We start from the raw sequence: 27,526 nt of genomic DNA on the forward strand, positions 1-27,526 counted from the left end.
CCATGCAAATGCTACTGCTTTGTTAGCATTAAAAAAAAAGCTTCTGACCTTTTTCTTTTAATCTTAATCTTATTTCTAGGGATGTTAAATTATTGTGATAAATAAATGACAGAAAAATGTGTGCATTATTTCTTTAATCTCATTTTTAATCTATAACTGTCATCTATTATGCAATGGATAATGCCCATTGAGGTTTCTGTTAACAGAAATGATGGCCTGACGACGTCGAACAGTTACTTCTGCAAAGTCCATTCTCAGAAATGAATGGCATTGTTCCGCTTAAATCACAGTCACTTCCCTAAGAAATAAATCTTAATCAATTATTGGTACGTTAATCATCCCATTGTTTAGATTTCAATAGTTTTTTTTAAAAATGGACTATTTGATAGCAGTTTGACGGGTGGTCATGATGACGGCTTCGTAGCTTGCACGTAAGTGGTTTATATGCTAATCATCATGGGTGAAAAAAAGCATTTTTTCCTGTTTGTTTCAGTCTCTTCACAACAAAGAAACAAATTCTAAATGGTTCAATTCCTCCGGTGTCATTTCCTTGTGTGTTTCATCTCCTTCCTAAGGCCCTGTCACACAGCCACTACATTCATTTTGTGCATTTTCGGTGAATGAAATTCTGGTCTTTTGTGATATGTGCATGTTATACGTAATTTATTAGGGTTTCTCGTGTTCCTCATTAGTCGATGTGCCATGACCAATATGCACAAAACGTACGTATGTGACTGTGAGACGAGGCCTTTATATTCTCTTCTCTCTTTCTCTGCCGCTGCATCCCATTCTTCCCAATTGTATTAATTTAAATGCAAGTTTTCAAAGTAATTATTAGGTTAGAATAAAGTAAGATTAATTACATGATAGTGTAATGATGATGATAGTGTACCCTAAATTTCTTTACCAAATCCTAAATCTTGAGGGTTTTTTTTTTGTCTAAAACAGTTCTCCACAGGCTTCGAGCAGCTAATATTTGATGTACAATAACATATGTTGCAGAGGAAAGTGATTTACATGTTTTTTTTTTGTGGTTTTTTGGGGGTTGGGGTGGGGGTGAGACACAAGAACAAGATTGTATGCAGCTCAGGATGACTAGTTGTCTTTATGTGCTGATTCATGTCGTTCCATATATATCTGTGCTTACATATTTCTGTGCCTTTGTGTTTGTTTCTGAGGGCCTCCAGCAGGATATTAGGTTAGACTATATTGCTTTCAAATGGAAACTGAGTGTGTCGAAGAGACTGTCAAAATGTCAGGCAGTGCTGACTCTTCACCAGCCCGATGACATGTATTCTGATATAAAGCCATAAACTTTAGAAGGCTTTGAAAAAAGCCTTAATGAAATGCCGGTGCCTCTTTGTGGCTAAATAATCAATAAGATACGGCTCAACATTTTCCTTATTTTTTTTTTTTATATATATATATTTTTTAACAGCCGAAATAAAGCAGGTTGCGGAGGCTGAACTTCCTCACTTGCTTCTCTCGTCTAGAGGTTGTGCTTATTTTTTGCAAACTTTAATTTGGACACAATATACACTCCATAAACCCTAACTAATGTTAATTATCACATTATACAAATAACACAATTTATGGCAAACTAAAGAGCGTCTTTTGTTTATTTTGGTTCTCTTTTCTTTGTCTGCCACAAACCACCATTCCTTGTTTCATGCACAGTCTTGGAGTGTGTCAACACAGAGACCAGCAGGTGGTAGACATTTCGAGTTTGGCTGGAAATAAGCTTTTTTAAATGGATTTTCTTCCTTTGTCTTTACTCTGCTGGAATCCATCAGCAAAGACTGTTGGTTGTGTAAAGTTTACATGAGGACAATTCCAAAGTGACATTTCTTATATTTTTTCACTGTCTTTGTTGGGAAAGAAAGGGCAAGTTAGCGTTTTTTTTTTTTTTTTTTTTTTTTTTTTTAACTTGTTCTGTCCAACAGCTGAGCAAACAGATTAGAGCTGAAGGCTTTTTGTGTTGGACAGGTTTTACTATCACAAAAAGAGGTTATATAGCTTCAAGAAACTAGAGTGTAGATTTGTATAAACCCCTTTTTGTCGTATTATTTTTTATTTATTTGTTACATTTAGTGTGTGTGGGGAGGGAGAGGGGAAGAATGTGAGGGGAGGGTGGAAGAGAGTAAAAGGAAGAAAGGTGAAAAGGTGGGGGATACAAGCACTGATTTGACTAAGTTATTAATTTAAGCTGTAACAATTATACCAGATCTGCTGGAAAGACGAATGTTACATCAAAGGTGAAAATCTGACACTAAGATGAGCGAGAAAAAAAAACTGTCCATCAATACACTGTAGGTAAGGAGGAGGGATGAAGCAGACAGGGAGCAGTGTGGAGTGTGCACGTGCACGTGGGGGTGGAGATACATGCATGCTGCCGACGTGAACCGTGTGTTCATAAAGGGAGCCAGATCCTACCCAGCCAGACCAGCCAGACCAGGAGAGGGGAGGAGAGCCCCCCAGGCCAGAAGCCCCCCCAGCATCCGGACCCAGGCAGCCCGGGAGGGGGGAGGAGGAGGGGACCGCCCACCCCACCAGCCAGGCACAGAGAGGGCCCCCCCTACAGGGGCCCCCCCAATGCCCAGAGGCACAAGCGAACCCAGTGTCCGGCCCCCAGGCCACAAGACAGGAGCGCTTAGCCGTACCAGGCGGCAGCCATGGGGGCCACCGGGCGCCGGACACCGAGACAAAGGCCAGGGACGAAGCCAGGGCCCCCGGAACCCAAGAGCCGGCCACCACCCGACCGGCGCCCCGTCCCCGCAAGCCAGCCCAGGCCCGCGACCTTAGCAACCCAGGGATCGCCACGCACCCACAGCCACAGCCACCCCCCTAAAACCCTACGCACTACCACCCCCCCCGCCATAATATCTGACCCCCCCTCCCCAACCCTCTCAGTGCCCTCCCCTCTCTGTGATGGGGAGGGAAAGCACCAGAGGGTCCCAGCGAGCCAGCCCCCGGGTCGGTCCTACCCATGCACTCACACACACATACTCACAATCATCTGGTTACCCTCCCTACCCTCGCCGCCAAGCAGCAACCCCCCCCCCAGCCGGCCGACCCCCAGCGCCGCATGCCCGACCCCTCCCGCAGCCGACAGGACACCCATAAGCCCGGCCGCCCCGAGAGGACCAGGCGGGTGAAGACCGGCCGCCCCCCCCCGACCCCACCCATGTATGGAGGTGTGGGAGTGCTGTGTGTGTGCTGCAGGTAAAATAGGAGGTCACCAGTGTGGGGGGATCCACCGCTGCCAAGCCGCAAAGCCCCCCACTCCGGAGTCCCTCTGTGAGTGGTGTGTATTTGCTGTGTGTGTGCTGCTAGCATGCAGTGTGTGTGTCTACAGAGGAAGTTAAAATTGTGGGGGGGCCAGCGAAAGGTGAGCACGGATGTTTCACCGTGCCCCCCTCCACCAGACCCTCTCCACAAGGCCCTAGATGAATCAGAGTGTCTAATATGCAAGTAAAAAGCGGGGAGGAGGGCGGGTGCCAACGAGAACCCAGAGAGGGGCATCCCCAGTGAGCCCCGCCAGCATACCCCTCCCATCCAGATCCCGGGGCCCTATGTGCCTGTGTGCAATATTTGTTTGGGTGAGAGCGGGGAGGAGCGGGCGGATGGGCACAACCGGGGGAGAAGGCTCCCCCGAGCGACCGGCCCCCCAGCCGGCCGCGGTAGGCGCCCCCCCTCCCAGAGCGGCCGGGCAGCCAGAAACGCCAAGCCAGCCGCAGTTGGAGGCCAGAGCCTCGCGGCGCCGAGAGACAGCCAGCAAGGAAGGGTCCCGGTGCCAGAACGGGGGGGCAGGGGGTCCAGCCCCACCATTCATACCCTGGCCCCCCTGAGGACTAGCACACTGCCCCCCCAGGCCCCCCCCCCCAAAAAATAAATAAGTAATAATAATACTAATAATAATAATAATAATAATAATAATAATAATAATAATAATAATAATAATAATAATAATAATAATAATAATAATAATAATAATTAATATAATAATAATAATAATAATAATGAAATAAACCCACCCAAGTGAACCCATTAACCCCTGCTGTGACTGCGGCGCCGACCCCCGGGGGGCCAGGCCACGCGCCAACTACCGGCCACGGGCGAAACACCGGCCACGGGCAGACGACCCCAGGCCCCAGAGCCCCCAAGCCCCCCCCCAGCCCCCGCCACGGCGACCAGCCACCCAGCACGGCACCCGGCCGCCGTTCCCGGTCAGCCGCACTGCCTACCCTGCGCCCAGCAGGCACCCGCCCAGGAACCCCTGCCAAGTTGCCGGCAGAGTGTGCGCCCCCACCACCACCCCACCCAGGCAACCAGAGCCCCGAGCCGGGAGAACGACAGGCCCGGCAGAGCCCACCCCCCCAAACCCACCCCGGCCCACCCAACCAGCCAGGACCCGGCTCAACCTATCACCATCCCACCCCCACTAGGTGATGTGACTAACCAGCTGGAGCCAGGGAGAGTCTGAAGCCGACAGGTTTTTTGTGGAGGACATTATCTCTGAACTAATATGCTCTGACATGAGGTTTCTGTAGTGGTTGATGCTAAGATTATTTTTAGATTTCCAGTTTAGGAGGATAGTTTTCTTTGCGATACATACAGCGGTGAGAACCATATAAGCCTTGTTAGATTCCATGTTGATGTTATTCAGGTCACCTAATAAGCAGAATTTGGGGCAAGCAGGAATCTTATGATTAAACCAGATTGATAAATCCTCACAAACCTTACGCCAGAATGATTGGACAGGTGGACAGACCCACAGGGCATGCAAATAGTCGTCTATGTTGTTACCTATGCACTGTGTGCATGTAGCAGACTGATTGAGACCCATTTTAAATAACCTCTGTCCGGTGTAGTGAGTTCTGTGGAGAATCTTGTATTGAATAAGTTGCAGATTAGGGCTTTTGGTCATATTAAAGGCATTCAAACAGATCTGTAGCCAAAATTGATCACTAGAATTCAATGATAGCTCAGACTCCCATTTTGTCATGGGTAAGTAAATGGTTTCATCTATGTCTGATAACATCTTATAAATTTTGGAGGTGAGTTTGGGATTTTTAAGGTCCATGAAATGTGTTACTGTAAGGGGAGGGTCTAGGTCTATTTGGGTCAGGCAGTATTTAGTGCTTATAGCTGATTTAAGCTGCTGATATTCTAGAAATTTGTTTATATTAATTCCATAGGTTGAGGATAACGTTGAGAGGGACATAAATTTTCTATTCTGAATTATATGCTGGAACTGCTCGATTCCTTTGTTCTTCCATGAAGCAAAATGAATCATGTTTTTGTTAATCAAAATGTCAGGGTTATTCCAAATGGGGGTAAGTTTACATGGAAATAATGTGAGGTTGTTTTTTTTAAGAAAATCCCACCAGGCTGTTAAGGATGAGCTGATGTTTAAACTTCTGAAGCATTTGTGTTGTTTAATTTTAGAACTGAAGAAAGGTAAATTAGAAATATCTAGGTTATCACAGAGATTTTGTTCAATGTCTAGCCAGGATTCATCCAGCACACCAGGATTCAGCCATTTTTGTACATAACACAATCTGTTCGCGGAGTAGTAGTCCTGGAAGTCTGGAAGGCCTAGTCCTCCTCTATCTTTAGGTTTTTTAATAGTTTTTAAACTAATCCGTGGGGGTTTACCTTCCCAGAGGTATTGGGAAATTAATGAGTCTAATGATTTGAACCAAGTAGTTGGAGGTTTGGAAGGAATCATTGAAAATAGGTAGTTAATTTTTGGGAGAATCATCATTTTTATGGCTGCAACTCTCCCGATTAGAGAAATGGGTAGAGTTTTCCATCTAGTGAGATCAGCCTCGGTTGTTTTAAGTAGTTGGGTGTGGTTTAGCTTGAGTAGATCAGAAAGCCTAGAGGAGATATTTATACCTAAGTACTTTATGTTGCCTGTTTGTATTTTAATAGATGACGGATTTAGATAATTGCAATTAATTGGTAAAATTGTGCTTTTAGACCAGTTTATGGAGTATTCTGAAACTGAGGAAAATCTATTAATTAGGGAGATGATTTGGCAGATGGAAGATTGTGAATTAGGAGTAAATAGTAAAACATCATCTGCATAAAGACTTATTTTGTGTTCTAAATTTTTGGTTTGAATGCCTTCAATGTCTCGACTTTGCCTAATAGCAGCAGCTAGAGGTTCAATAAATAGTGCAAATAAAGACGGAGATAGTGGACAGCCTTGTCTGGTTCCTCTTTGTAAATTAAAGCTTGGAGATGTTTGATCATTTGTTCTGATACGAGCATTAGGAGAGGCATATAGTATTTTAATCCAGTTAATAAATGATTTTCCAAAGTCAAATTTGTTCAGGGTGGCTATTAAAAATTTCCAGTTGACCCAATCAAATGCCTTTTCTGCATCCAGTGACAAAATGGTTGCTTCTCGGTTGTTGATGGTTGTATAATCTATGAGGTTGATTAATCTGCGCATGTTGGTAGATGAATGTCTACCCTTTATAAAACCTGTTTGGTCAGGATGTATTAGAGAGGGAACTACCTTCTCCAGCCTTCCCGCCAAAGCTTTGCAGATTATTTTAAGATCTGCATTAATCAGTGATATGGGTCGATAGCTGGATGGTGATGTGGGATCTTTCCCAGGTTTCAGAAGTAAGATTATATTAGCAGAATTCATATTTGGAGGTAGATAATTGTTGTCCTTAATTTCTATTGTCATTCTGAGAAAAATGGGAGCTAAGATTTGCCAAAACTCTTTATAAAATTCTGCTGGGAAGCCGTCTGGTCCTGGGGCTTTTTTACTAGGCATGTTGGTTAATGCTTTATGTAGCTCTTCTTTAGTAAAAGGGGACTCCAGGGCTGTGATTTGTTCCTCTGTTGGTCTAGGCAAATCTATGCTATTGAGAAAACTGTTGATGTCATTGTCAGAGGGATTAATTTGGGATGAGTAGAGAGATTGGTAAAAGTTTTTAAAAACTGAATTTATTGCAGCTGGATCATGTGTTGCATTTCCTGTTAGGTCTATGACTGATGAAATAGTTGTCTTCTCTTTGTTTATTTTGAGTTGATTTGCCAAATATTTCCCAGATTTATTACTGTGCAAGTTAGCGTTTGAGTCCAATTTAACTTTATGTAAGACTCAGTATCTTCACTGATAGAATAATTTGTTTTGAAGCCATACATCATGACTTTTGTAGTTTTTTGTCTTTTTTTCAATTGATTTAAAACTTAAATATCAATATAATGAAAAGAAAATAGCTAATTTGACTTAGAATTAAACAAATTTTCTTTGCAAAATTGCAGATTTTTTTAAAAGATTTTTTCTTGTTTGGCAATAAAAGAACAGTAAAATTCTGTCTCCCTGATTTTGAGTTTTAGTTATACACTCCTTGTTAAAATGTTTTTATTACAGCTGGACCTTAACATGGTTCTAAAAAGACCTTCAAAATGCAAAAACAGGAAAGAGGAGCAAGAGAACAAATAATTTTGCTGCCAATTTAATAAAAATAACAATTTCAATGAAAAGGAGTGATCAAAAGTTTAAATTCACAGCCTTTAAAAGACAGAATTTGTGCTTAAATTTGATCATTGTGTTAAGGTTTCTTGATGGCAAAGGCAAAATAAAACTCAATTTCTTTGAACCTGGAAGAATTGTTGAGCTGGTTAAGGAAAGCCACTGACAGGATCCCATCTCTGTTGAGGTTGGACACAGTAAACCGGTAGATTTTTTTTTCTTTTTTACAAGATCCTGAGGGCCACGGAACCAAAATGTCAAGTGGCAGACCCAAAAATATTTTACCGTCTCTGAATTGGAGGATCCAAAGGACTGCCTGGTGCTGATTGTAGCCCAGCGACGATCACACAGCATCTGCAAGACAAGGGCTTCAAAAACCAGAAGCGTCTTCTAAGGCCACGTTGCTATGAACGCCACAAAATTGCTAAAATTGAACTTTTGCAAGGAAACACCAACCATAGGACATTCAAAAGTGGATGAAAGTTCTCTTCTGTGATAAGAAAAAATGCAACCTTGATGGCTTAAATACTGACAAAGAGATCCCATCTGAAATGTTTTCTACAGGGAACAGATGAGGAGGAGCCATCATGGCCTGGGTTTTCCTTCAAGTGAACAAGGGGGAAGGTGGCTTTGTGGAGATGTGTTAGAGGGCATCCCTCATGATTGACAGCAGTCGTCTATGTGGTGATGACTGGGTTTTTCAACTGGACAATGCAGCAGTTCATTATGTTCACCTGGCTTTTTATTTTTAGGAGAATAACCTCACTTTATTGGACCATCCTGGATGTTCTCCAGATTCAAATCCAAATGAAAACATTTGGGGATGGATGGTAAGAGAAGTTTACGAAAATGAACATCGGTTCCAGACAGTGGATGGCCTTCGTGAAGCCATCTTCACCAACCTTTCTAAATGCCTTTTAGAAACTCTCGCATCAAGCATGCCAAATCAGATTTTTGAGGTGCTCAACAAGAATGGCGTATTGTTTGGACGTTTTCACATCTGTTTTGAGGATGTAACAGTTTTTTTTATTGTGCTATGGTCCTAAAGTTTGGGTGTCCTAGACAACTCAATACCATCAGCCGTCTTTTTCTCACTCTCCACACTGCTTCCATTTTGGTCCACAGCCTTGTCCTCGACTACTGCAATCCTCTTCTTTTGGTCTCCCCAACAAGTCTTTCCACTAACTCCAGCTGGGCCAGAACTCTTCTGCCCAGATCATCACCAGAACTCCCCTTCCCCACCACATCATTCCAATCCTACAGCCGGTCCACTGGCTTCCAGCCCAATCAAGATTTGACTATCTATGTGTACTCCTTTAAGGCCATCCACAATCTCTCCCCTTCCTACCTGTCTGCTCTCATCCAAGTCGTAACACCTTCACGTTCCCAGAGGTCTTCATCCTCCCTTCACTTGACCACTCTCTTACCCCGCCTCAGCACCAGAACACAACAACCCAAACTCTTCAACCGGATTTAAAAAACTCTGTTCCTCTTCAAATACAAACTCAAAACACATCTGTTCAGGAAATTATATTTTTAACACCTCCTTACTATTTCTGTCTCTCCCATCTGTTGTTTATTGTGTCTTACCTGTTGTATTTGTACAGTGGCCTTGAGAGTCCTTAAAGGTGCTTTTGAATTAAATGTATCATTTAAATCATTGTTATTATTATTAAACTTTGGATCAGCTGATGACCTGCCCTTCATCAGTTGATCACATAAATTGCAGTATTTTAATCAAACTGCTTGCTCAAGATGTTTGGCCTCTTATTCCCATTTCCTATTTTTTACGATTTGAAGCTCTACTTAGACCCTTGTTCAAATGTAGCCGTGCAAAAGGCAAATTCTTTCTTAACTGGTCTTAAGATTTTTGATCAGTAGTATATTGATTTGTAGGTAAGTGACATTGGTGGGAAAAAGAGGTCGTGATATATGAAGCATTCGGGTCCAGAAAGACGATATGCACAGCCAAAACGATGGAGAGGCAGACCAATAAATGCAAAAAAAAAAAAAAGCTCCCTATAGAATTTACAAAAAAATCAAATAGCTTTTGCAAATTTAAGAAAAATATTACAACTCTTGTCAAATCACAGTGGGGGAAGGTTGGTAATTAAGCTTAATATTGTTTATCACCCCCATGCACTTGTGAACAAACAAAAGCTTTACCTTAAAATACAAATTGAAAATGACAGTGTGACTTGTGTACTATCATTGCCTGAAATTATGGCAACTCCACCATCATCCCAAAACGCACCAATAACTTTAAAAGAGAACGTCTGAAAAAAAAGTAACACTTATCATGATTTAAATGCTTTGAAGAACTCTTTAATGATACCCTGCAAACCTCAGTCAATCACATTAAAATAGACTGGGTCCAACCTCCTCCACGTCCATGTCAGGGACTAATTACAAAATCAATAAGCCAAGTTATTACTGCATAAACTAGCCTGGGTGTGTTTGCGTTTATTCTCGATTGAATAAACTTGTGTCTTTTAGGGTTTTATTAAGCCAATATTAAGACCTAGCGAGGCCCAAATTGTGTTTGACTTATTCGGTTATGATATGGTGGAAAAAAGCTTTGAAGGATCACTGTCCTTTATTAAAACGACTTCATGTTAGTTTATTAGCCTGACTGATTTATTTGTTAATTGATATGTCTTATAGGTTTAATGCATCTCCTCTGGGTGCAGCAGTTACCAAAGTTTATGGGAAAGAGCTGCAGAGCATCCGGACTAAACCCCATTAAAACCATTATTAACATTTATGGCTGCAGGCTGAATGGCTTGGAAATCAAGAAATGCACATTTTATTAATGACTTTGTAACACGTGTAACCGCAGTGTTAATAAAGTCTTAAATAAAGGGTCACGACTTTCTCGCTCCATAATGGGCCGTTAAATGTGCTGGTATAAATGTTAATAAGTAATCAATAAAAGATCGCAGCATCTGTGAATATTTTCTCTCCAGGAAATGGGTTAAAGATAGCTTTATTTCCTAACTGTTGGACCACAATTTTTGCTTCCCCTGCCGCACTCATTAACCCATGCTCGTCACATTCTGGGTAATCCGTCAAGCCTGATCATAACACCGCTAATATTGCTTGTAATGGCATGTTGCTGATCCACAGAAGCTAAACGAGTGATGGCAAACCATTAGTATGATCATTTACCTGTAAAACTCTCTTGGTGCATAATTTGTGAGAAGAACGCTTTGTGTCGAATCACAGAAGTACCAACTGGTTGAGTAACAATCATGAAGGAGAAATGAATGAGTGCAGTTTGTGTCCAGCCAGAATTATACAACATCAAGTCTTTCATATATCGGAATAAAGCTGTAAAAGGAAAAAGTCAGGAGCAAGATTTATGAGCTTTTGACACTTCACACCAATTGTTTTCCAACTGTGACTACATGCATTAGTATTGGGTAGTGACAGAAAGTCAACACCACTAAAAGCGTGTTGAAAACCCACGTTCAGCTTGTTCTCAAACGCGCCATACATGCCCGGTGTGTATTAATCTAAATAGGTGTGAAATTTTTTTGACATTTCCTACCCATGGAACCAACTTCCTAGTTCAAAAATACTCAAATCTGTCTTTTAAAACTGTTATTTGACCCTCATTGTATGCATTTTTTCAGGCATTTTACGCACAGCTGTACCCGACATGGACAGGGAGACCCAGGACCAGTACCTGGTGGTTCTTCAGGCCAAAGACATGGGGGGCCAGCTGGGAGGATTATCTGGAACCACTACGGTTACTGTCCAGCTCACTGATGTCAATGACAACCCTCCCCGCTTTACCCAAAGTGAGTAGAGATTCTTCACTGTCATGCCTGCACACCAAAACTAGTATTCTACACATACAGTTTATACAGCCAAGAAAACCATATTCAAAAGGCAGATGTGCATCAAAAAAGGTGAAAAAGTTCTTATCACAAAAAAATGATGGGGTCATTTGCATTCAAATGTCAGCCTTGAGTACAACAATGCATGTTTTTTTTTCAAAGAAGACTTAGTAACCGATTATTGCAAAATGTCACAGAGACAGACATGACAACACATTTGTTCCCTGATGTATTCATTTTTGCCCCACTTAGTAAGTTAATTATTAATATGACAGAACTAGAATGACTCCAGACATTTTCTTTGGGTGAGCATGGTCTAATCGTTATATATTATATTGAAATCAATTGAAAAGGCTTAGAGCTATAAATCTAATGAAGGCGTCACACTGTTTTAGAGGAGGCGCAGTAAAGATCAAGGCTGCATGTTAATTAATGAAGACACACTTTCTCTCTCTCTCTCTCTCTCTATAGATAGATAGATAGATAGATAGATAGATAGATAGATAGATAGATAGATAGATAGATAGATAGATAGATAGATAGATAGATAGATAGATAGATAGATAGATAGATAGATAGATAGATAGATAGACTACAGACAAAAAGTTTGGACACACCTTCCCATTCATCTGAATGAGAAGGTGTGTCCAAACTTTTGGTTTAATTATATATATACATTTTTATTTTACAACTCACACATGCAGAGTCAAAACACAGCACTGATGCTTTGCTGAAGCTGAAGATGGGGCTCAGTTGCCCCGCCCCCTTCATTGTCAGCACAGTTCTGAAGGATGCTGTTTCACAAAAGTGGAGACTACTGTTCAATTCTTTGTCTTTTCTTTTTCTAAAGTAACTTATTTACAACTAGGGATACCACAATTCACATTTAAAACGGAGCTGTATGTAATACCATTGAGCCAAATCATGGGGAAAATGAATTGTTGCATCTGTGGACCAGTTTACATTGAAAGTCTCAAACATGAGTTGTGCTCAATTTAGAAAAAGATTTATTATTGACGGACAGGTCCCTAATGGTTAAAAAAGTACAGTAAGGATCATTTAATTAACTAGGATTTATTTTGATCAGTTAGATTTACACATTTCTGGCAGAGATGGATTAACAGTAAAATAAACTTGTTTTTTTGTGTGTTTTTTTAAAGCATTGCTTATTTTATACTACCTACTATAACATTTGCTGCATTGAGATGATCTTGGGACACAGGGTGTCGTTTATTTTGAAAGGAAGTCATGTGAACCTCTGTCAAAAGTTATAAACTATTTCATATTTTTTCTCATTATGCTTATGTTTTATTTATGCCAAAAAGCAATAATTCATTTATATTTATCATAATGCCATAAATACAAATCAGTGTTTTATTTTTCTAAAGGATGTTGTCAGACTTTGTGGCTCCTATTGGGCGAGAAATCATCTCGATTGGCTCATTAAGTGTTGAAGGTTGAGGACCTCTGCTTTTTCCTTTCTTTGACCTCTACGGAAAATATTTTTGTTTTAATTTGCTGACCTCTCATTAAAGCATCGTGGATTGTTTGACCCAATCTTCTAAACATATATTTTGAATATTGATTTTTTCTCTATGAATGCATGAAGGCGAAGTGTGGGAGGAGAGCAGGATGGTGCTAAAAAGTCTGAATACTTTCTTACATTTAAAATCGTGGGGGTATCCAATGTTCAACGCTAAATTCCTAAATGAAGCCCCAAGTTTTCATGGTATCACCTCACTAGACTAAAGTCGAATGAAGGGAGCTGTTTGTCACTGCAAAGCAGAAAAAAAAAACATTTCGAAAAACTTTGTAACTTTCAGCTCTCATTATCAGGAAATGCGATGGGAAAAGCAGACGCAGATCCGCTAACAGCATAAGCGCTGTGTTTGTTTTGCACCAGAGGGCAAAGCAGTTGTCAGACCTTTTTTGACTCGCGGGTCCTATCAGGGTTTCAGCAGCAGCAGCAGCAGCCAGGCGGAGGAAACTCCTGCAGGGCTGCAAAGCGTCTCATCAAAAATGTATGGATTTAACTCGCCTCCGCAGTGATAGATCTGCTAGCATTTCCAACTACTGCTGTATTGTCAGATTATATCCTATTATCCGACGGGGCTCAAACCTCACAACTCTTTGATTACCTTTAATGTGATTTAACCATTTATGATTCCCAATGTTCTGCACGGCAGAAGACAGGTGCAGGGTGTCCGTCTCCTTTGTGACTGCTGTTCTTATTTTGTTGGTAAATGAAATTAAATCCGACCTTCCTGCAGTGGCCTAGCATTATTATTTTCCTGGTTAGACAATACACTGTTAATCAGTCTTCATTAGCGAGGAGGTGGATGTACTTATAGAACTCCTCATGCAGCACTCCACACTTCATTGTCTTTGCCTCTGTTGTTAGACCAAGGCGGTTATTAATTCAATCTGTATTATTATACGACCAAACAATTGAATAAGGTGGGGGCCTTTATTACCTTCAGAAGGGCACGCCGCTTACTTGTCCTGTGAAGGATCAAGGGAACCAAATGGCTCGATACCCAGAGCTCTCGTCATCCCCCACTTAATGTCATCCTTTCTGCTATTTGTCATCTGAACAAGCTCTGTCTGCTCCAATTCAGCAGCCAACCTTCTCCTCGTCGAAAAGTGAGGGGGTGCGGAGGTTGGGATACAGCTTTTGTACAATTAAAGTGGATTTGGTGTTTTAATAATGCTGATCGCAGAGCTATAAATTTATTCATTAACCCTTGTGCTATCCTAGGCACATTAACATTGGGAGTTGGGTCATCCAGACCCACTAGACAGTGCGCTGAACCTTTTTTCTTTAATGATTTGTGATCTTCACTGGTGTCCATGGATTACATGAAATCTTTCCACCTTTATCCACCTTTGTCATGGTAGGGAGAACACGTCAATGTAAGGGGGGGGCATCTAAGATAGCACAAGGTGTTTCTGTAGAAATGATTATGTTGGTTTGTTTCAAATAAAAGCAGCTTAATTGGAAAGGTTGAGATGATATTCAGCGAATCACTTAGGAAGAAGGAAGCTGGAAGCTGGTTTGGAATTTGGTTTCTTCAATATTGGTGATCATATATGGTCTACAGTGTTGAGTGGGAACAAGCATAGTAGTGCAACCCATTCAATTGTCCTCCTCCTCCTAAAGACCCGCCCAGATGTGTTTTTTTGTGTATTTACTATGTTGTTGTAGCATTTTTCTCATAATGGAGGACATAAATAAAGAAAATTAAGACCAAAATTGTATTTTTGAGTATTTCTTTATAAAAATTAACATCCGTGTGTAGACGACTAGATCCATGTACGTCTTTTTTTTCTCTCATCTAAGCTGGCATCAGACTCAAAGCTGTACAGCTGGATAACTCCAATATTGATCGTCGTTTTTGTTGCACCGGTAATATTACGTTGGGGTTATGAGGGGGTATAAGCCAGCAGGAGAGTGTGTAAACAGATAATAGGAAGTGGGGGCAGGCTTACTCTGCACCAACAGAGGGAATTTCCAATGAAATACGACCAGTCTGTCCTTTTTTGGCTAAAATTGGCAGAATTGATAACTAAAAGACCACTGAGAACGCTGTTACAATAGATCTAAAGATGACTTTAGGAGATGTGTCTGTAGCTTTTCCATGTGCATAACCCTGGTAATAAAAGTAATTGAAATACTATAGACAGTGAAGAGTTTGGCTACTTAAATTTGACTGACATCAAACAAATTCTGTAATAATTCAATTCAATTCAATTTTATTTGTATAGCCCAAATTCACAACAACAGTCGTCTCGATGGGCTTCGTATCGGTAATTGAAAAAGTAAAACATAATAATTTTATAGTACAGTAATAATTAATTACTGTATTTACTGTTGTACAACACTGTAGTTTGATCAACCTTTTTGAACACAGAAAAATTATGTGGTGCTGAACAACTAAAAAGTGACACTTCTGAAAGCAATGTTCATTCATTCATTCCTCTTCTTAACCGTTTTGTCCCTTTCGGGGTCATGGGGCCACTCGTGGACTAGGCAGAATGCACCCTGGACAGGTCGCCAGTCTGTTGCAGGGCCACAATCACACACCCATACACACTCACATTCACACCTAAGGGGAATTTAGAGTAACCAATGAACCTATGAAGCATGTTTTTGGATGATGGGAGGAAGCCGGAGAAAACCCACGCATGCGGGGAGCACATGCAAACTCCACACAGAAAGGTCCCCCATTGGTGTTCTGTTTCAGGTCCCTCAGGCCGGGACTTGAACCGGGGGCCTTCTTGCTGTGAGGCAAGAGCGCTAACCACCATGTTTACAACACTTCTTGTGGACCCCCTCTTCCCCTGGGTGTCCTCCTCCTGGGCGGGGACGGCTGGCCCCTGCCTTGCTCTCTCCTGGACCAACCGTGGGCCGGGTGGGTGGCTGCCTGGAGCGTGGGGCGGGTATCCCTTGGGGGGTCCTGGCTAGAACCTGGGGTTGGGGTGGGGGGATGCCCAGAACTCCTGGGTGGTGGTGGGGTCCTCGTCTGGGGGCTGTGGGCGCTCTTCTGGGGCGGGGCCCCGCGTTGGGCCCTCCCGGCGCAGCTGCTCTCCTGGCCGTGGGCTGGATGGATATGGTCATCCAGGAGGCGGTTGTTCTCTATCTGCTACTGTGCGAATGTTGGGGGGGGGGTCTAGCTGCCGCAGCTGCTGCGGCAGGGGTCTTGGTGTGGGGATGACTGGGCACTCTCCCTCCTTCTTTTCACATTCCATCATCCACTTTAGAAGAACATAAACACTCACTCGATCACAGGTGCTAGCTCACCTTTGCACAAATACTTTGCGTGATTGAATGAAATATTTCACACTAGTCGGTTCGAAGGCATAATTATTCGTGTGTGAACACTATTTGTATTGTGTGCATGTTGATGTGTGAACATTTTTGGAGCCAACAGGTATGTTTATAACATTTGAGTGGGGGTGTGGACAGGCCCCGCCCTTATAGACTTGTATTACATCTGAACCTCACTGTAATGATTACAACCATCCAGCAACTTGTTGCTTTATGCTGCTTCATGGTTTTAACCCCCTTTAATCACCTTCCTAACCCCCCTCCCTCTAACATCCCTCTCTCTTCTTCCCTCCTTTCCTTTTCCGTCCGGTCCAACACAAAAGTTTTTCAAGTACGATTGAAATGAATAAAGTTTGGCCTCGATTACAAAAAGGGTTTATTCAGACATACCTCTGGTTTGTCAGAAGATTCATAACCCCTGTTGTTAAAGTAAAATATGTCCAAAACAAGAGGACTTCAGCTCTCATCTGTTTGCCCAGCTGTTGGTTAGGACAGGTAAAATAAAAAATAAAAAGGGCACTAACCACTGTGCTCACTATGTAAGAAACCAATCAAAAGTGACTAGTTTGAATCATAATATTTCTGATAATACAATATTTATAATAATACAGTAATAAAACAATATAATGCTGGTTAAAAATATATCAATATAACCAGCATTATATTGTATTATTAGAAATAACACAATATAATGCTGCTTAGTTATGGTGCTTAAATGGAAAATAAAAAATGGAAAATGAAAACCATTGGCGTGGAGTAAGCCCCCCACGCTTACCATCATCCATCAGTTTACACTTTCTTTTGCAACCTAACATTACCGGTGCCTCGCAAATGGTGAGTAGTTTTCAAGCCATCCAACCGTACAGTTCTGATGCCAGCTCAGATAAAGAAAACACAAATGTACATGGATCTATTTGCTCACAGTGGATGCATCGAAATGGAGCAGGAAGCTTGTGGCTTGCCATAGTAGCTTCTACATCACACTTAAAACCTTTTTTTTAAGCTACATTTTTTTCCTCTGAAAATTAAGCTTAAAATTGTAATTCTGAGTATTTGTCTATTCAAATTGGTGTCAATACCAATTTGAATAGACAAATACACAGAATTACAATTTTGAGCTTAATTTTCTTTACATACAGTAAAGACCAAAAGTTTGGACACACCCTTCCATTCATTTGAATGAGAAGGTGTGTCCAAACTGTATGTATGTCCTCCATCATGAGGAAAAAATGCTGCAAGAACAGGTAAAAAAAACAAACATTTTACCTGTTTCATGTCAAACTTCCCTCTGTCAAAGAAATCTCGTAGCTTTCTGTTGAGATAAGAATGTAGAGTGGAGCCACTTATTGAGGGGAAGAAGTCTGCCTGCCTTAGGACATTAGGGCTTCAGCCACTGGGGAGATTTTTAAGAAAAAACTTAAGACACATCTTTTTAGTAAAGCTTTTACATAGTTTTTACTTGTCCACATGTACTATGTTTATTATTTTAAATATTATATTTTTTTATCTTATTTTTTATTCTTACTCTGGGAAACACTTTGAGATGCTATGTAGCATGAAAAGTGCTATATAAATAAAGTTGAATTTGAAGTTGTGATGCTGAGGACACAGAAACAATGTATTTTCAATGGAAGCAACTGTGCTTTTTTATTTGTTTAAGTATAATTCTAAAAAATAGGGTTAGTGTGTTGTTATTTTTTTGGACACAGCCTTCATTAGTCATTGGTAAAAATTACAATCCAGCAGAAACCAAAATATAATTTTGTTCAAAGAGGTCCAAATTGATTTTCTCTGTTTGGTTCCAGATGTAATGACTTTCTTTTATTTTTCATGTTTTCTTTGTCTTTGATTGAATCAAGTACAGATTTTATGAACCCCTTGAGAAGCAGCATAAAATGGACGAGGTGGGGAGTGGGCATGCAGAGTGCACAACTTTTCCACTAGAGACCAGACCTTTGGTGCTTTGTAGTTATGCCTACACTATCAAAAGACATGTTTTTAAAGAGACAAAAACTGTAATTTCTATGAAATGTGAAATAAAGATTAACGTACTGAGAAAGGAGTTTGGTTTTCCTGATTCAGATGAGATCGTGATGTTTTCACAATCGCTTCTTCCAAAGAAATGCTTTGAAAGCAGGTAAGAATTTGAAAAAAAAAAAAACAAATAGAAAACATTCCTACAGGAGGGCAGATGGAGAGAAGTGCCACAGGCTGGATAAACGGAGAACACTAGCTTCAGCATCCGGAAATGAAAATAATCCGTCTTCAGGTGGAAGTTGTGTTGGTCAAATTAATTTCATATCCAATATGATGCTTTGGATCAAGTTGCTCCACTCAATCCAACTACCTGAGGGCTTCTTAGAGGAAATCTAAGCTCATCCTGATCAATTTGAGTGAGGAAGACTCTTCAGGTGGTAGCTTTGAAACCACACGATGTGCATTTTCGTCACTGTTGCTCGTCTGGTCCCTCTGATGATTCCCTGCGTGGATAAAATTTATTGAACATAACACAGATTGTGGACCTATACCCACATGCTTGTCCTTTATTCTCGTCTTACCCTTTTTCCCTTCCCGCATCTGCTCCTCCTCTCACACACTAGCACACTACTACCCCTTGCTTGCGAAGACACCATCAAAGCCAGCTATCCTGCTGCTTCAATCAATTACACATCCAGGCTTTTCAAAAGGACATCCTCAAATCCGGGTCCCCTTCGTCTTCCGAGGTCATCGTTGCTTTTTTTTGTGTGGCATTTAGCAGCGGAAAAGGATTACATGATAACACACAAACTAGGTATTGGCTGAACACGATGGCCCTAAAAAAAGGCAGGCCCCCCCTTTGAGATTTTGTCTTTACACACTGCTCCAGAATGTCTCTCTATCCAAAGCAGGATTTTAGGAACTTAAGTGGATTTCTCATGTGCACAGTACAGAACATTGTAAGGGGATTTCTTATGCCCTGAGGAGGTAATATAGCTAAAGGAAAGTAGGCTACTGCAGTTTATTTTTTGTTTTGTTTTGGGCATGTGGGGTATTTTCAGATCCTTATGAAAACAGAACATTTTATCCACACCCTCCTATGGTCATTTTTAAAAGTACAGTATGAAGATACCCTCCAATTCATCTTTCTATCTATTTTAAGCACATTGGAAGCATTGTTTTTTAGTTATGATTGTCATTTTTAGCCATTATTTTCGTCTGCTCTTGAAAAAAGAAATCTTCATAGATGTGCAATGTTTAGCCTATTTTAACATACAATAGAAAAATAATACAAGAACATGTTAAAAACACTAAAAAACACAATTTTCATTTGAGTGAGTCTTTAAACATTATTGAGGAATTTTATCTGACCATTCTTTTCAGCAAACAAAAAAAAATCCTGTTCAGCTTCAGTTTTTTCATATAAATTCTATTTAGGGATCTACAGTAACCTACATACTCGTCTAGCTTCATAAAGTGACAAGGTGCTTTGCAGTCACTGTCCCATTTACCCAATGGGACATGAAAAAACCCCAAAACAGTCTGATACCACTACAAGTTAGTGTATTTAGAATAACATGCATCTAAACATTTTTAAGAGCGCCGTGCACCAATTAAATTGCATTGACGTCGGAAAGCATAACCAGAATTAATCCATATAAAAGGTGTTCTGTATTGTAAAGTGTACTGTCCTATTTGTAAAAACTGTAAGGCTTTCAAGTGTGAATTATAATGTGGAAAATATGGTCATTTAGTTAGATATGTTCAGACTTAGACTTGAGGAGTTATTTTTGCGAATTACTTTTCAAAGTGGATGAATACATTTGACTTTTGCTTGAGTATTTTGGCTACTCTTAGTTGAGTACAATTTTTAAAAAATAGTATAGGAATCACTTCGGTTACAAAAAATGTTTTTTTCTTTCTTTGTGGTTTTGGGGGGACAAAGTTTGGGATTTCAAGTCAATAATAGTTCTAAACCTAAAACAAACGTAGTTTACAGCTAAATGGTACAACCTCCATTTCCAGTTTTAAAGTCTAATCAGCAGTTATGTAATTTGCTGATGAGAGCTAACACCATTGTTTAATATTTTATGTCAACAGACTTTCCTAAATGGAATATGGGTTTGAAATTTGTCAGATAATGCATTATGATTGGCTCTGAAAGGATATAAGCATAAATAAAACATACTAAAGCATGTCCTTTAACAGCTTTTTAGTTTTCCAAATTTTTCTACACAGTCCGAAAACGCATTTAAAGCCCCCCCAAATGTCAGCGATTTCTGACATTTTCCGGTGATGTGCTGTTAACAAGCCAGCCGGATGTTTGAAGTGTGCTTTAGGGGAGTTTTTGTAGCAATCTCAGATGAACTCATTTCCTGATAAAGCTCTTAATTATTGTAGTGCAGTCTACCAGACATGGATGACTAGCTGTCTTAGAGTAAACAAGAGTGTTGGGTATCAAATTACAACTCAAATGTTTTCTGTTACAAACCCTCAGGATAGGTGCAGCAGATTACTTTGTTCTGCTTTGTTAATCCGTGGGGAAATTAAGATCGCATCCTCAGCAACATACGCCGCAGTTCTTCGGCTGTTTGACGAGGCCAATTTGAAGTCTCATACCTTTGCTTTCAAGTAGCTTTGTTCATGTATACCACAGCTAAACCTGATCTAATTTGCTCCGTAAGAAGATTTGATTGATCATTTCAAAGCATTCACCTTTTGTGGAAGATGTTCCACAAGAAGTCCTGTAGTGGCTTTTTTCTATTTAGTGACATTTAAAAGGTCAAATGGAAAAGTTTGACCCTGGACATGTGTGGTCATCTCCACTCCAGATTCTAATCATTAGAATAAGTTTTCTTCTATGATTACGTACTTTTTTCTCTGTTGAACACAATAGCTAGTGAGTAGCCAGAAATTAAGAGACACGTTAAAAATGGCAACCATAGAAAATGAAAGATTCTAACTTTAATATCAACCTAATTTGTTGTAGTCTATTTATACTTAATACAACAAGAAAAAAAACATATTTTTTATGTAAGTACAAACAGAATCACAACCGAAGGGTTGGCGGATCGATCCCTGCTCTCCCCAGGGGATGGGTCAAAATGTGGAGAAGAATTTCCCCATTGTGGGATAAATAAAGTATAAATATTTTATTATTATTATTTCCTTTGGTGTAAACTTTCAGACAGTCATTAGTATTAGTTATTATATATATATTATATAGTTAAATAAATTATTGTTTACATGTTACTAACAAGGTTAGGAGTTAGCTTAGTCACAGAAACATTTGTTTTAGTGGGATAAGCTTTTGTTTTACATTTTGCAAACAAGGTTGTGTGTTATTGTGAATACACTCATGGGGCTAACATGTAGCAGTGTCAGACTGTTTTTTTTTTTTAGCTGTTACTAACAAGTTTGGGAGTTAGCGTAGTCACAGTAACATTTGTTTTAGCGGTATCTGTCCTTTTTTTCATGATTTGCAAACACGGTTGGGTGTTATTGTAAAAACGCTGATGCGTCGAACGTGTAGCCGTGTCGAACTACGTTTTTTTATTTGTTACTAACAACGTTGGGAGTTAGTACAGTTACAGTAAAATTTGTTTAAGCAGTATCTCTCAACAAGCTTGAGAGTTACAGGTATTGTTAATATGCTAATGCTTCTAACATGGCTAACGTGTGGCGTGTTCCAAACAAGTTCTAGAGTTACTGTGGACGCAATTAAAAGGGTGACACGAACACTTATCTCTCACTCTTTTGTCCTGCTAATGCGCCTTATGTTTTGGTGCGTTTTCTATGAAATAAGTTTGAATTCATTTTCCGGCCTACAGTACAGAAAATAAGACTACAATGGTTCTTTATTAACAAGCACAGAAAACCTTCATTCTGACACTTTTCTCAAATATAATGCAATTGGTATTTTGCTAACTTTTAGCTTCTCAAACAAATCAGCGTAAAAACAAGTGACATGGCTAAGGTCGTCAACAAAGTGTTCCAGCAGCACTGCTATGATGAAAAAATGTGTCACTTCGAAACAATGAGTGTATAGTTTATTGGCAAACTTTTTTAGCATGTGGTCAGCATTATTCTGGTGACTTGATGAGTCATCTTCAACCCCCTAACTTTCTAAAATCGGAAAGAAGGCAGATTTACCAGTCAGGTCAAATAAAAAACTTATGTTCATTAAAATGTTTTCTCTGCATCGATATAACACATCGTGAATCTACCCACAGAGTAAAAAAAAAGCTTCTGGAAGCAGACTGTGAAGTGGCAACCTGCTATATTAAAAGAATTTTGTGTTGTGTTGTGCGTTGGTGTTTTTTGTGATCCTGCTTGCTGATACTGATTGTTGAGATGCGCAGCACTGCATCAGGGTTGGGTGAAGACGATGGGGGGTTGGGTGAGCAAGCTGATACAAGTCATTCATTTGAGAGGTGTGCATGGATCAAAAATGAGAAAATAACATTATAAAATGTGGTACTGTCTGTTTGTTACTGCAGATTTGTTCCACGGATACAATTGACCGTTATCTAAAAAGCACTGAAAAAAAGATTGCCGTCTCGGACTCTCATTGGATGCTACTGTAAGTTTTATCTGTAGTGAAGTTGGCCTGTTTTACATTACATTGATCGGAAAAAGGAAGTTGTCAGCTTGCCCCTTGTTTTCCGGTACAGATTTTTAAAATCTTTGACTCTTTTGCAGGTTTTACTGTTCACTGCCCCTTTTTAAAGTGTTATTTTCTTTAAGTGTTATTTATCATCTATGTACTGTTTGTACAGAGCAATGGTGAAAGGGTAATTTCCCTTTTGTGAGCTCAATAAAGTTTGATTCTATTCCATTCTGGTGGAGGGTTAAAATAACATTATTAACATTAAATGTAAATATGAAGTGATTAAGACAGCCAGCACTTTCTTTCCTGCCTGAAAGGTGTTGTTTAATCTTCACTTTATGTAATTCACCTTTTTAGTGAATTACACTAATGTGCCATTTTGTCCTGATATCCCACATTCAGGAATAGTATCTACAGCTTATTTCACTTCATTTGAAAGATTCTTGTCACAGCCTAAGCTGCAGAAATGTAAAACCACGAGATGACATTGATTGAAGTCCTCATTGCTCCCATCTACTGTAATTATAATGTGACAAAAAATAACATATTATTGCAAAAGCATTGCTGTGGCTATAAGATAGATAAAAGTAAAAATACTGATATTCTTGCTTTTTCACCCAAATCATTGTTATTACACATCTACTGCAATGAATTTTCTTTTTTTTGTGGTGTTTTTAACGGTCTTAAGGCTTTTTCTCATGAAGGAGGATATCCATCCATCCATCCATCCATCCATCCATCCATCCATCCTATCTTATCTATCTATCTATCTATCTATCTATCTATCTATCTATCTATCTATCTATCTATCTATCTATCTATCTATCTATCTATCTATCTATCTATCTATCTATCTATCTATCTATCTATCTATCTATCTATCTATCTATCTATCTATCTATCTATCTATCTATCTATCTATCTATCTATCTATCTATCTATCTATCTATCTATCTATCTATCTATCTATCTATCTATCTATCTATCTATCTATCTATCTATCTATCTATCTATCTATCTATCTATCTATCTATCTATCTATCTATCTATCTATCTATCTATCTATCAAATTAGGCTTATAATTACATTTTTCAGCATTTTATTATTTAAATCATTGATAATCAGGAGCACATAAGAAAACTGCCGTTAGAAAAAGCTTGTAGCTGTGACGTAGGTGCTACAATGGGCAGGCCCTAAGCTCCCTAATCCGCTCCATGCCGTTAATTCCACTTGCAGACAAACATATGTCGGGGTTGTAAGAGGCTGTAAACAAACGGAAAAGCATGTAAACAGAGAAAAGATGGGAAGTGGGGGTGGGTTTACTCCGCTCAACAGTTCCGCCCACAAGTCAAAGGTGAATTTCTACTGAACTTCTGCAGAAGCTATGTCTTGGAAAACGACACAGGATTTTTTTATTTTGGCTAAAAACAGCATAATCATAATTAAATTAAATCAAAAGATGATCCGAGTGGGACTTTAACCTTTGATGGATTTACAGTCCCTTCCAAAAATCTGTTTCCAAAAACTAATCACTCGCCCATAAAATGGCAATTCTCTAAAAATGTTCTTTTATCGGGGACACATGACCGTCAGCCACCAAAGAGCTCTTCCTTCTCCAATAAATTTCTCACCTGCCAAAGAGCGGGATGTTGATTTATCGCCTGTCAGGGGGAGCGCAGCAGTTTCCACACACAAAAGAAATTCCCCAGATGTGCCCAGAGACTCGTAAACTGTACTGGAAAACTTTTGACTCCGCCGTTCTGCGTGCGAGAAGCCATTTGAAATGCTACAACTCTGCTCGGTGACAAGTCCACAGACAGAGGCGCAGGTGCCGCTTTCTGTTTTTATGCGCTTCCCGAACAACCTTGGCTTGCCAACAGTACCACATAAAAGCTCTAAGGGAGCCATCCTTCTTTCGGTGATTTGATGGATAGAAAGATAGATGGCCTGACAGATGACTACACAGGTAGCGTCGATAAGATCAGTGTCACTTTATGCACCGGGGAAATGAGACAGAGAGAGGGGGACTGATGGAGGGAGTAGCTTGGATAGTTTCATCATAAATATTACTCACTAATTCCCCTAAAGAGACTCAAACAGGGTGGGAATGGGTAGAAGGATCACAAGGAGGAGTATTTAAGCAAACACGAAATGGTTTCTTGTTTATTTTACTTGCTCCGATGATAAAGTCGTCAATGGATGAAAACAAAAAGGGAAGTGGGTGAGGAGCGGTTCAGGAAATCGTTCGGAAGCTTCAGAGAGATGCAGGGGATAGGGAGACAAATGCACAAGAAAGAATGGGAAGAAAATAAAGAGGGATAAAGAGAGTATTATGCCTTTCAGCTAGAATGGAGAAATAAAAGGTGAAGAGGCGTACAACATCAAGCTGGTTGGAGTGGGTGAGCTGGAAAATGTACACAAAGAATAACACAACTCCCTTTTTGTTCTTCTTTTGCACCAAGCTGTGGAAATTTCCCTTCATATTCGTATCTTCATATTCATGGTTGAGAAATCTACACTTGCACTTTGATATGTGCGCACATTTGTGCACACAATCTGTCAGAGGTGAGGAGATGGGGACACTGAGCACTGACAGGATCTGTCATCTCCTGTCAGGCCCACAGGCACTCAAACAGTCCTGACTCTCACTGTGTGTGCTCTTCACACACTCGCTATCCTTGTGTGCCTTATCGCACCCCCTCCATCTGTTCTTGTTTTAAAGCACCCTCAGTGCACCATCATTTTAGTCGCTGTGGCATAGAGTGTCTTTGCTAAAAAAACCCACTTGTCAAGCCACCCACTTTCACTTTGGCGTCAGGAACTAGTGTAGCTGTTGTTAATGGACATTTACGTTTCCTCCCACGGGGGGAAAAAAAGTTTGATCCTGCTGTTCAATATTGATTTTTGTGTCTTTTCAAATACCGTATTTTCCGGAGTACAAGTCACTGGAGCCATAAAAGAGGCCGAATAAAGAAGAAAATGACATGTATAAGTCGCTCCAGAGTATAAGTCGTACTTTAGGCAGTAAAGGGCAACGCTTCTGATCAAATCTGTCAGGTCCGATTCAAGCGTCAAAGTGTGTATCTGCTGCCTCTATTTTGATGCGCATCATATTTGCATCATCTGCTCTAATTGATGGACATCAAAGGTGATGCGGAGTGCTTGTCCAAAAATATGCTCCATAACTAGAGGCTCCAGTTGTGTGTGGGAGAAGCTTTTGTCAAGGTTTTAGCCTTATCGCTCCATGGAAGCATAGACTGTATGTCTGATGTTTTATGATGTATGTCATATTTATTGCGGAGAGTTATACAAAAACATCGGTAATCATGTCTCCGTGTCTGGGTTCATGAAATCTTTCAGTCTTTTTTTGTCTTACGGTGATCGTTATAACTTCTATAACTGAAGGACCTGTGTCTGATTGGTGCTTTTCCATCTCAGTTTGATGACTTGCTGTCCCGCATTAGTTTTAGAAAAGAAGAAAACTAAAACAAAGTATGTCTAATGGCCAATAAAAAACTATCATAAAGTTAAGGAGGAGAACAATCAGACTCTCCTCCATGTTTGTTTTTAGACGCCGCTTCTTTTTCTGTGTTGCTGTTAGTAGCAAATGCTGATACGCACGCCTACAGTGTCCTCTAGTTTTTGTTAGTGGGAAAATAATGAATATATGCTTTTTTTTTTTTTTAAATCACACTTAAATCGTTTCTGAGTATAAGTTGCAATTCAGATCAAACTATGCAAAAAGACACCACTTATACTTCAAAAGATATGGTACTGTTCACAACGACCCTTGAACAAAAAGGGGAAACAAATTTCTGTTTTTTTTGTTTGTATTTTTTTTTCCTGTGATAGCAGTCACTCAGTCCGACTGCTACCCTTTCTGTTCCACCCTATTTTACTCTCCCATCACATTTAGTACTGTCTAATTCATATCGAAAAGAGCTTGTGTCCTTTTCAATAAGGCATCGATAATGAATTTAGTTAAAGGCCATGACTAATGTGCATCTGTGATCTGGTAATGGGCTTGTTGGAGTTAAAGGACGCAAACGCAAGCCAATCGGGTCCAACAAGGCCGCCCACGACCTTTCATTCCGGCCAATGATCACCACCCACATCCTCTTGTCTACCATTGTTTGGACCAGCACGACAGACGACAAACTCTTTAGAATGCAGGGAAGCAAGTCCTGGGGGCAAGTTCACCAAAGCGTGAAGGAGGGAGGAGAGAGGCGACATGATAGAGGGAGGGAAAGACGAGAAAAAGGGAGAGTAAAGCTAATGGCTTTACGGCAACAGTGATAATCGGGCTAACTAAAAATCACTTCATCTCACACAGGGCTGATGGCATGCTGGAAAATGGAAAGAAGCAGGTTCTCAGTGTTGTGTTTAGAAGCTATAATGTGGAAAGATGGCTCAGATTCTGCTTGGGTGCATCTCTTTACATGAAGGGCTGCTGTGCAAGTTTTTAACGCCAGATTTTGGTAACTTAAAGTCCCAATCCAATCATCTTATTGAAAACTATTGTAAAAGCGTTCTCAGTGGTCTTTTAACTATGATTGTCCTGTTTTTAGCCAAGATCTAAAAATCTTTCACTTTCTAGGACATAGTTTCTGCAGAGCAGCAGGATTTCCTGTTGGTGCAGATTAAGCCTCCCCCACCTTCCCATCATCCATCTGTTTACACTTTGCTTGCTCGCTTACAGCCCCTCACAACTCCCAATCTAACATTATCAGTGCAGCAAAAAAGCAGTATAGTAGCTATCCAGCCAGATT

General features: G+C 40.2%; 1 protein-coding gene across 2 annotated transcripts in view; it reads left to right on the top strand.

Moving 5' to 3' along the window:
* Window positions 1–27,526, top strand: part of cdh24 (cadherin 24) — a 246,994-nt gene that overhangs the window by 136,675 nt on the left and 82,793 nt on the right. For both annotated transcript variants that reach the window (XM_011486562.3, XM_020710942.2), the window contains one exon: window positions 11,137–11,304. In XM_011486562.3, coding sequence (XP_011484864.1) covers window positions 11,137–11,304 — 168 coding nt within the window. The remainder of the gene's footprint in view (window positions 1–11,136; window positions 11,305–27,526) is intronic.

The sequence above is a fragment of the Oryzias latipes genome, chromosome 17 (assembly GCF_002234675.1).
Source record: "Oryzias latipes chromosome 17, ASM223467v1".
Classification (NCBI taxonomy): Eukaryota; Metazoa; Chordata; class Actinopteri; order Beloniformes; family Adrianichthyidae; genus Oryzias; species Oryzias latipes.